The sequence below is a fragment of the Labeo rohita genome, chromosome 24 (assembly GCF_022985175.1).
Source record: "Labeo rohita strain BAU-BD-2019 chromosome 24, IGBB_LRoh.1.0, whole genome shotgun sequence".
Taxonomy (NCBI): Eukaryota; Metazoa; Chordata; class Actinopteri; order Cypriniformes; family Cyprinidae; genus Labeo; species Labeo rohita.
Genome location: NC_066892.1, coordinates 5712048 through 5723753, shown reverse-complemented (window position 1 = coordinate 5723753; position 11706 = coordinate 5712048). Strand labels below are relative to the sequence as shown.

General features: G+C 32.5%; 1 protein-coding gene across 1 annotated transcript in view; it reads right to left on the bottom strand.

Annotated features, from left to right (window-relative positions):
• Window positions 1-3400: 3400 nt before the first annotated feature.
• cdk5 (cyclin-dependent kinase 5) overlaps window positions 3401-11706 on the bottom strand; it is a 9225-nt gene continuing 919 nt past the window's right edge. Inside the window, exons 2-12 of the mRNA XM_051098618.1 lie at window positions 11405-11493; window positions 11259-11326; window positions 10431-10491; window positions 10252-10308; window positions 10052-10147; window positions 9811-9885; window positions 9627-9723; window positions 9480-9549; window positions 8167-8227; window positions 7115-7195; window positions 3401-7040 (exon numbers count right to left, since the gene is read on the bottom strand). Of these exons, the coding sequence (XP_050954575.1) occupies window positions 6954-7040; window positions 7115-7195; window positions 8167-8227; window positions 9480-9549; window positions 9627-9723; window positions 9811-9885; window positions 10052-10147; window positions 10252-10308; window positions 10431-10491; window positions 11259-11326; window positions 11405-11493 (842 nt within the window). The 3' untranslated portion in view covers window positions 3401-6953. The remainder of the gene's footprint in view (window positions 7041-7114; window positions 7196-8166; window positions 8228-9479; window positions 9550-9626; window positions 9724-9810; window positions 9886-10051; window positions 10148-10251; window positions 10309-10430; window positions 10492-11258; window positions 11327-11404; window positions 11494-11706) is intronic.

The window sequence follows — 11706 nt, the reverse complement described above, 5'->3', positions numbered from 1 at the left end:
AATTTTTTTGTTTTTGTCATTTTTATTTATTTATTATATTGAGAGCGAGAGAGAGAGAGAGAGATTTTATTAATATGTATTATTATTTAATTGATTTTATTAATTCTTTTATTTTTTAAATTTGGTTAAAGTAATTTGGTCAGAGTATTTTTTTGTCAGTTTTATTTATTTTAATATCTATGTAGTTTTTATTTATTTTTATTTTAGTTTTACTTACCAAACTAAACAAAAAAATGAGAAATGTTGCTTACTTAGTGATTACACAGTTAAAGGTACAATATTTATTGCAAGCAATACTATGATATTTACATACTTTACATTTACAGTTATATATCAACTATTTATTAATTGTTGTTGGTATGACCAAAAGTAATCTTAATAATCAAAATATTTACAGTACATTTATATGAATTGGTTATGAATTTTGTATGAATATACACTGCCCTCCAAAAGTTTGGAAACACCTCTGGCAAAGTGTGGTATTGGACGATATCAGCATAAATCCTTAACATTTTTTGGTGCAAATATATTAAAGTAACTTGACATTATCATTGAAGACCAGCAATAATAATTTTCATTTGGATTACATAATAATGGCAATATATACATGTCAAAGTCAGACATGCCCCTTTGCCAGCTGTGAATTTTTAACCCCAAAATGTTTTATACAATACATGACTGCAGTAAACATTTTCCATGATTTTGTCACTTAAATGCATAGAAATGAGTATAGATATAATTTAAATATTTTATAAAATAAAATAAAAAATATATATATTTTAAAACGTGTGTTCATCTGTATTCTTTCTTTCTTTTTTTGTAACAATGTAACAATATGGTATTAACACATACTGTTTTAATGGCTATATATATATATATTTGAATGCTGAATTGCTCTGTAAATGTTGTGATTTGGTGACAGTCATAATTATGCACTTAGACATGCATCAGCAGTGCTTCGTTTAGTCACCTCAAATTCATCTATTATCTCTGAAATGCAGATTAATGGATTATTTCCTCCAGATGCACTAAACATCATTCATTTTAGAACTGTGGCCTATTATGACGTTTTACACAATTTAATGACAGTTCCTCACTTGAGGACCCATTAAAGGATTAAAATACAGACAATGCAGTAAAACGCAGTAAACCCCCCTGAAATATAGCCGTAAGAGAACCTTTGGCTTTTGTTATAACATTTATGTATACATACGTGTATGTAATTGCAGTAGATGCCCCATATCTAAATGCGTGCTGTGCTGCAGGGCTGTTCATCATAATTTGGTCTGGATGGCCCAGCTGCACTAGTGGTGTCAATATTGATCCCAAGGCCACACGAGAACACTATTGATCTCCAGACAGACATTTAATAGACTGACTTACAAAAACCAGACAATCACTGCTGCTCAACCAGCAGTATGTGAGCTGTTTCTGTTTCTTCAAACTATCCAGAATGAGCTCTTTATTTCAAGATGTGCTTCATGCAGCTGTTTTTTCAAACGGAATTGCTTCACAAATGCATCTTGGATTAGTTGAGTTTAAAGATGTGAGTAACCTTTGTATTGCTTGAGTGGCTGTACAAGCTGTAAAGCTTGTATTTGTAACAGTCTAAAGTGGACACAAAGCGTTGTTAAACTTGAACCAAATGACACTGTAGCTGGAAATGTAATTGAGCATCACTAGGTCATCAGCTGTGTGAATACTCTTTCAGGACTGGTTTGATTTGATAGTTTTTATGTTACAATGGACGATTCATTTGTCAGACTGTCAAATTACCTTAATAGCATCCATTGATTTTTAAATGTAGTCTGCTTTTAGCAGCATGCACACTTTCAAGTGCATATAGTGCAAACTCACCGTGTCATTCTTCAGCTCATGTTGATCTGTAACTGTCACAGAATTTAATTTGGTGAATAATATGCAATAAAGGGACTTTTTTTTTTTAAGGGAAAAACCATTTCAAAAGATGATTATATTATACAGTTGAAGTCAAAAGTTTACATACACCTTGCAGAATCTGCAAACCGTTACTTATTTGACCAAAATAAGAGGGATCATACAAAATGCATGTTTTTTTATTTTTAATACTGACCTGAATAGGATATTTTACATAAAAGACATTTACATATAGTCCACTAGAGAAAAATTAGTTGCATTTATAAAATAGTAATACTGTGTTGTTACCTGAATGATCCACAGCTGTGCTTTTTTTTTTTTTTTTGTTTAGTGATAGTTGTTTATGAGTCGCTTGTTTGTCCTGAACAGTTAAACTGCCTGCTGTTCTTCAGAAAAATCCTTCAGGTTCCACTAATTCTTTGTTTTTTCAGCATGTTTGTGTATTTGAACCCTTTCCAACAATGACTGTATGATTTTGAGATCCATCTTTGGATCTCAAAATCCAACTATTACAGAAGGTTCAAACACTCACTGATGCTTTGGAAGGAAACATGATGCATTAAGAGCCAGGGGGCGAAAACTTTTGAAATTTGTAGATAAGGGTAAATTTCACTTATTTTGTCTTCTGGGAAACATGTAAGTATCTTCTGTAGCTTCTTAAGGGCAGTACTACATGAAAAAAAAATTAAATTTGGGCAAGATAAGAAAAAGGTACACATCTTCATTCTGTTCAGAAGTTTTCACCCCCGGCTCTTAATGCGTCGTGTTTCCTTTTGAAGTATCAGTGAGTGTTTGAACCTTCTGTAATAGTTGCATATGAGTCCCTCAGTTGTCCCTAGTGTGAAAAGATGAATCTCAAAATCATCCAGTCTTTGTTGGAAAGGGTTCAAATACACAAAAATGCTAAAAAAAAAAAACAAACGATTTGTTGGACCTGAAGGATTTTTGAAGAACAGCAGGTGGTTTAACTGTTCAGGACAAACAAGGGACTCTGAACAACTATCACTAAACCAAAAAAAAAAAAAAAAAAAAAAAATGAGTTGTGGATCATTCAGGTAACACCACAGTAGTAAACTTTTGAACAGGTTAATTTTTGTAAATTCAACTATTATTTTCTCTTGTGGACTATATGTAAACATCTTTTATGTGAAATATCTTATTCAGGTCACCACTAAATAAAAAATAACATGCATTTTCTATAATCCTTCTTATTTTGGTCAAATAATTAACATTTTGCAGATTCTGCAAGGTGTATGAAAACTTTTGACCTTCATTATGTATTACAAGGAAACCTTAGTAAGATCTTCTCCAGTGCCACCACCAGGTCCTCAACAAAATCTCTGAAGCCGACTTAACCCTGATCCCACAGAAGACAGCAAGCCGTGAGGTGTTACCTTGTTTACCCTCTTGGGATGGAGGAAATCCAATAAAGGTGGACAATGTGGAAGTCATCCAGAATAGTCCAAGACCATCTACAAAACACAAGTTCTTAAGACTAGACGGGTTGTATAGACAATTTATTGCTCTGTTGGAAGAAAATGTGCACAGATACCTGTGAAACAGTCCTCAACTTTAAAGTCAACACCAAATCAAGAGCATTCCAGCTTGAAGGATTAGTTCACTTCTAAAATAAAAATTTCCCGATGATTTACTCACCCCCATGTCACCCAAGATGTTCATGCTTTTCTTTTGTCAGTCAAAATGAAATTAAGGTTTTTGAGGAAAACAGGATTTTTCTCCATATAAAGGACTTTAATGGTGATCAATGGGTTGAAGGTCCAAAATGCAACTTCAAAGGGCTCTACAGGATCCCAGCTGAGGAATAAGTCTTATTATCTAGCAAAACGATTGGTCATTTCCTAGAAAAAAAAACAAAAACAATTAATAATAATTAAATATTAAAAGCTTAATAATTAAATAATTCACAAGCTTAATCTTTCTCCGTCTGTCTTCCTGTCTAATAACTTCATTATTAACTGCATAGTGTGCTATCAACGGCTCAGTCCTCCGTTACTAGGTCTAAAATGACGTTTTGGAATTAGTAACTGAGGCGTTGGATGAGATGCGTAAGAAATTAGTCCTACTCACAATAGCGTTTTAAGGACAAAAAACAGACGAATGCCTTAAAATATATCTGATTGATGTCCTGAGGTGTGGTAAACATAGTATAAGCGGTATAATTGATTTAGGTCTGTTGAATTCTTCGAAAATAATGTATAGCCGCTTCGCGTCGTGGCCGCATCCCACCTTGGGCGTGCATTATTTTCCTAAGAATTCAACGGTCCATCGTCAATTATTATTTACATATAAATTACATTTTTTAGATAGTGACCAATCGTTTTGCTAGATATGACCCTTATTCCTCGGTGTACAGCCCTTTGAAGCTGCATTAAAACTGCAATTTAGACCTTCAACCTGCTGATCCTCATTGAAGTCCACTATATGGAGAAAAATCCTGGAATGTTTTCCTCAAAAACCTCAGTTTCTTTTCGACTGAAGAAAGACTTGAACATCTTGGATAACATGGGGGTAAGTAAATTATAAGGAAATGTTTATTCTGGAAGTGAACTAACCCTTTAACATCTGTGTAACAGCCCGTCCTGATTTCCCTCATGCGGGACATTTATGAGACTTTCTGTTTTTGAGAAAACATTTTTAATAAACCGGTGCAGAATTCTTCAATTTCTTACATACGGTTTGCAGATAATCAAAGTACACCATGAAAAATAATAATCAGTGATAACTTGATGGAGGGTTGGAGTTCTGCTACATTCTTGAAACATAAGTTTGTTGTTAATATCCTTTATGCACTACAGCAACTTTTATTTTTGTAACAAATCTTATATTTTATTCATAATAAAAACATTTAAGTACTGTGTTTAAACAATGCTAGATTAATCATGAAATATCCATCCAAATACGTCAGGAATGGTCCCTTACCGAGCCTCCAAATCAACCTAATTTGAAACTTAAGCCTATTCATTTATAACATACTATATGAATAAATAAAAGCATTTTCACACAGTGATTAAAAACAAAAAATGCAACCGCTCACTATCTCAATGCAATCTAAATGGGTTTCAGATAAATATATTTTCGGCTTACTTGCTCCATAACATAATAATCACTACCAAAGGCCTGAAAGTTGTGGTGTTGATTATGTTTTCTAACACTGTACATCTACAGCTGATGAGAAATGCAAAGCAAAAATGAGGGTAAATGTAAGTCTTATCCTATATTTCACATACTTCAGGGCCATCGGACCCAACTCTTCCATAAGGTACACATGTGCAACATCACATGTAGTGTAATGACAACACTGGCATGCAAATCTGAATTTTACACATAGCTATTGCTCAGACTGTTGAAGGCAAATCTTGTGGTCCACTATACAAAAGAAGCTTTTGTAAAGAAACATAACTGAAAAATGAAAATTTCCTGATTATTTACTCACCTCAGGCTATTCAAGACATAAATGAGTTTGTTTCTTCACAGGAACAGATTTGGAGAAATTTAGCATCACTTGCTCACCAAAGGATCCTTTGCAGTGAATGGGTACCGTCAGAATAAGAGTCCAAATGGCTGATAAAAACATCCACAAGTAATCCACACAACACCAATCCATCAATCAACATCTTGTCAAGCCAAAATCTGTGTGTTTGTAAGAAACAAATCCATTATTAAAACATTTTTAACTTGTTTGGACTCTCATTCTGACAGCACCCATTCACTACAGAGGGTCCATTCGTAAGCAAGAGTAATGCTAATTTCTCCAAATCTATTCTGATGAAAAAACAAACTCAATTACATCTTAGATAGCTTAAGGGTGAGTAAATTATCAGAAAATATTCATCTTTCGTATAAAGAGTCAGGTTATGTGAACACAGACCCTATCCAAACAATGTATTCTATTGAAAAAGTTCATTTGCAATACAAGATTTGCTGAAATTATGAGGAACAAAACACAAAATAAAAAAAATAAAAAAACCACTAACAGAATTGCTTAAAATTACTAAAATCTCATTCATACAAAATGGCAAAATGACAGTCGCACAGTGATAACTTACACTTTTTTCCCCATAGCTACTCTTACTGAATATACAACACAAAAAAAGTGGAAAAGTAACTTTTTTAAATACTATATATCGTAACATAAGGTAAATCAAGTATGTGCGCTGTACCTTATTAAATTATACTGCTCATTTGATCTTTGACAAATAAAAAAAAAAGAAAACGCTGCTTTCAGTAGTCTTCACGGCAGCATTTTGTAAACCATTAAAGATCTATGAAGCACATTTGGCAACTAAATGAATCATGTAGGGCCAGGATTTCAGAAATTTTGGTAACTATCTTCCGTTTTAACAATAATAACTCAAAAATGAAAATTCTGTCAACATTTACTCACCGTCAGGTAGTTTCAGTTGTATGCTGAAGAATTTTACGCACCTTATTTATATGAACTGTCCCTTTAAAAATGAAAATTGTCATTTACTGACTCTCAAGTTGTTCCAAACCTGTACGACTTGCTTTAAGCTGTTGAACACGAAAGAAGATATTTTGAAGAACGTTGGTAACCAAAAAGTTGATGGAAGCTGTTGAATTACATGGTATTTTTTTCCATGCTATAAAAGTCAATGGCTGTTTGGTTACCAACATCCTTTAGAATATCGTCTTTCGTGTTCAACAGCTGAAAGACACTCATACAGCTTTGGAACAACAAGCAGATGACAGATTTTTCATTTTTGGGTGAACTGTTCCTTTAAATAATAAAAAAGACTAATACCATAAAAATATTTTTGGAGATTTCTGGAACATGGTTTATGCGGGATACCAGCACCACTTTCTGCATTAGAGAGAATTACTATCATAATCATATCCGCATTATCAAATCATAAACATTTCAACAGAGGAGTGTTTCAGGGTCCCTCTATCCTGCTATCGCAGGTGTGATCCGAACTCAAACTGAAAGATAACTGAACGCTGGAGGTGTTGAAGGGTTTTTACGAGGTAAGACTGGCCCATCTGTGTTCCTAAATGGTGTTGTGGTGATCTGACATTTACGGGGGGCAGAAGTCAGCAAAGTAAGGGTGCTGTAGGGCTTCCTCTGCTGAAATTCGCTGTACTGGATTGCATTTCAGAAGATTCTGTAAAGAACAAACACAAATTCAGCTACAGCATGAAGCAGGAAATCATGAACCCGTATTGTTAAATACCGTACCTGTAGTAGGTCTCTGCCAGTGCTGCTGAGTTTCGGGACGACATTCACAAGTGATGTAGTAGCTGGGTACATTGGGTACGGCTGTCCAAAACAAAACAAAAATAAATGGAATGCAGAATAAATTAAATAAATTAAAAGGTTAAAAGTTGCTAACTGTTGAGTATTTCTTAAAGGAACACTCCACTTTTTTTGAAAATAGGCTCATTTTCCAACTCCCCTGGAGTTGAACAGTTGAGTTTTACCGTTTTCAAATCCATTCAGCCGATCTCTGGGTCTGGCGTTAGCATTTATAGCATAGCTTAGCATAGATCATTGAATCCGATTAGACTGTTTAAAAATGACCAAAGAGTTTTGAGATTTCTCCTATTTAAAACTCGACTCATCTGTAGTTACATCATGCACAAAGACGGATGAAAAATGAAAAGTTGTGATTTTCTAGGTCGATATGGCTAGGAACTATACTCTCATTTCGGCGTAATAATCAAGAAATTTTGCTGATGATATTACGCAGCCATCAACTCTGCATCTACACAAACTTAGTGCCGGTCACTTTCAGGCGCTGCGTAATATCATTGCGCCTGCTGCACCCATGGTACGGCAGCAAAGTTTCTTGATTATTACGCCGGAATGAGAGTATAGTTCCTAGCCATATCAGTCTAGAAAATCGCAACCTTTCAAGAAGAGTCAAGTTTTAAATAGGAAAAATATCGTCATTATATACGGTCATTTTTGAGCGAGATGCTAACGATCGAATCAGATTCAATGATCTATGATAAGCTATGCTAAAAGTGCTACCGCCAGACCCGGAGATCGGCTGAATGGATTCGAAAATAGAAAAACTCACCTGTTTAATTTTAGGAGAGTTGAAAAATGAGCCTATTTTCAAAAAAAGTGGAGTGCTCCTTTAAAAGAGTTTAATATTTAATTTACTTTAATTTTACGTTCTCACCATATATATACTTCATGTTTTTTCACTCAAAATCTCAAAATTATCTATACTGTTCTTGCAGTGGAAATCTTTCTGACAGCACTGAGATGAATGAATGTTGTACCTTATAATCTGGAAGTTTATTCATAGTTTGCCACTGTTCTTCTGTCGGCGTTCCCAGCAACGTGCCAAAATGTTAAAGTTAATCAGCTTATACATTCCTTTCCTTCTTTTTTAGTTGAAGCATTGAAATCACAAAATGAACATGGACAAAAAAAATAAAACTGAAATAAAAATAAATTAAACCTAACTAGTAATATAAAAACAAACATGTATATAATAACACTGAAAAAATAATACAATTATTAAATTTAAATTAAAAATTTAATTAAACTTGAAAAGAAAACTTGAAAAATTGAACATATAAAAATAAAAAACATTTAAAAACTTGTCTATTTAAATTACATTTATTTGATCAGAAATACAGAAAAAAATAATGTGAAAAATTATTGCGATGTAAAATAACAGTATTCTACAGTTTAATAAACTTCAAATATAATTTATTTATGTGATGCAAAGCTGAATTTTCATCAGCTATTACTCCAGTCTTCAGTGTCACATGGTCCTTCAGAAATCATTCTAATATGCTGATTTATTATCGATGTTGATAACAGTTGTACTGATTAATATTTTGTTGGAACCTGTGATACTTTTTTCAGCATTCTTAAAAAAAAAAGAATTCACTGACTGTTTATTCAGAATAGAATTCTTTTTTAACTACACAAGTCTTCACTATAAATTTTTTTTAAATTTAAGACATCCTTGCTGAACAAATGTATTCATTTTTCAAAAAAAAAAAAGAAAAAAAAAAAAAAAAAAAAAAATTACTGACCCCAAACTTTGAACAATAGTGTATATTGTTGCAAAAAAAATTCTACTTTAAATAAACGCTGTTATTTTTAATGTTTTATTCATCAAATAATCCCAAAAACGTATCACATGTTCCAAAAAAAAAAAAAAACATAAGCAGCACAACTTGTTTCAACATTGATAATAAATCAACATATTAGAATGATTTCTAAAGGATCATGTGACACTGAAGACTGGAGTAATGATGCTGAAAATTCAGCTTTGCATCACAGAAATAAATTACATATTAAAGTATATTAAAATAGAAAACCACTATTTTAAATTGCAATAATATTTCACAATATTACTGTTTTTTCTTTATTTGTAATCAAATAAATGCAGTCTTGATAAGCAGAAAATACTTCTTTTAAATGAATGAATCCCATTACTACATTAATATTTACCATATTCCACTATATCAACCAAAAAAAAAAGAAATTTTAGAATTTACAGTTCAATCCAAATAAACTATCCAAATGTATAAACCCAACAAAAATCTTAAACGTGTCAAGTGAGCATAAAGGATATCTAAAGATCCTCTTTAGCTGGTCGTCCACATCATTACCAGGAAATAAGGGCCGTCCTGCATTTGCCAGTTCTAATAGCAAAGAAATACAGAAAAATAAGTAAATATACTACAAGAAAAGACTATGATTTAAATGAAGCCTTTCCTACCTGCAAATATACACCCTGCAGACCACATGTCAATAGAGGTAGAGTAGAGCTTAGCACCAAACAGCACGTCTGGAGGCCTGTACCACAACGTCACCACCTGAACACAATCAATATGAAGTGAGGAACAGGGAAACTCGAAAAAAATAAAAATAAAAACACTGCATCTGAAGCAGTGTAGCTTTACCTCAGCAGAATAACAGCGTACAGGTATTCCAAACGCTCTGGCCAAACCGAAGTCGGCTAACTTCAGTTCACCGTTCTGATGACAATATAATACAGACGGGTACTTGTGAGAATACAACAGAAATAAGGAAACAAGCATGCTGCAGTTTGACAAAAACTTAAACCTACAGGCTATTTCATGACCCTAAGCATGAACAAATGGAGATAAAAGTCACAATATTCACTTTGGGTCATTTACTCACTCTGTTGATGAGCAGATTTTGTGGTTTAAGGTCTCGGTGGAGAACATTTCGGCTGTGGCAGAAAGCAAGACCCTTCAATAGCTGGTACATAAAGGACTGCAAGAAGAGAAGAATTAAATCTGCATTACTTCAAAGACCTTCTGATATATTCTTCTCAGGGCTTTATACATACATAAAAATGTTTAATAAACAAATCAAACCTTGACAATCTCTGGATCCAAGTCACCATTACAGCTGTCAAAGTACTTCTTCAAATCCTGTTTGAATGAAAATCATTCTGCATGTTACAAAACACATATTAATCGTATAAGACTAGTTTAAGCAGCAAGATCGTTGAAAACAAGGTCAATGATGATGCAATTATGACGCAGGCTCCTACCTGATCACAATACTCAAACACTAATGTCAGTTTCTTATCACTGTGAAGGACGTCATGCAGCCTACAAAAACAAGTAGTGGTTGTTAATGCACCATTTCTATTTCATCACCATTCATTTATATCAATAATCGTTTTTTTTTTTTTAAATACTTCAAATTACTTGCAATTGCAACCAAACAAAACTGATGCTATACAAATAAATATATTAAATATGCAATAATTAAAATAAAATTAATTTTAAAAAATCCAAAAAATAAAAAGTACTGATTGCAATAATTTAAAACGTAACAATAAAAAATGCATTTTTTTTTAAATCCAGGAGAGTTCATAAAAAAGTTCATAATTAAGTACTCAAATACAATTTTTAATTCATCACTATTTGAGTAAATATTTTAACATGTTTATTTAAAAATATTTGCAACAAACCAAAACTGATTTTATGTGGTTACATGTACTAAAAATGCAATAATTAAAAAAATAAATAAATAAATTAAGTACTTAACATTTATTGCGTATGTTAATGCAGCATAAGACAAGTTATGCTGCAAGATTATTTTAATTTAATCACTATTTATTTATATCAAGAATTATTTTAAAATGCTTACTTTAAAAAACTGATGTTATATGGTTAAATATTCATTTTTTTTTAACTCCAAGAAAAATAAAAAATACCTATTGCAATAATCTTTATTTAGAAAATACAGTATTTAATAATAATAATAATAATAATAATAATATTATAATGAAAATAAAACTTATTAACATTCATTTAATACAGTAAATAAATAAATAAATAAGCCACTAATTAAAAAATAAAAGCAAACACACCTTACAATGTTTTTATGCTTCAGTTCTTTCAAGAGGCAAATTTCTCGTAATGCTGAACTTGGAACCCCCTGTAGTAAGATGAAAAATTAATGTGACAATTTGCTTTTAGTATGACTTGACCCACCAGCGGTCTGAACTCTCCTTACCTCATCATCATCATCCAATCTCACTCGTTTGAGGGCCACAATCTCATGCGTTTCTCTGTTTTTAGCCTTGAAAACAGTCCCATAGGTACCTGGTGACGGAGTACAAAATGCATTAATGACAAGAGGAATAAAATACAAGACATGTCGGACTTTTAAACATAAATTTAAAAAAATCATTGTAGAAATAGGATGAGTTGGCAAAACATCAATTAGTAAAACAAATTCTCAAATGGGCGTGGCTTAGCGGTAAGTGTTGTTTTTAAATTGTTAAGCAGAAATAACATAATTGTTGTATTTAAATT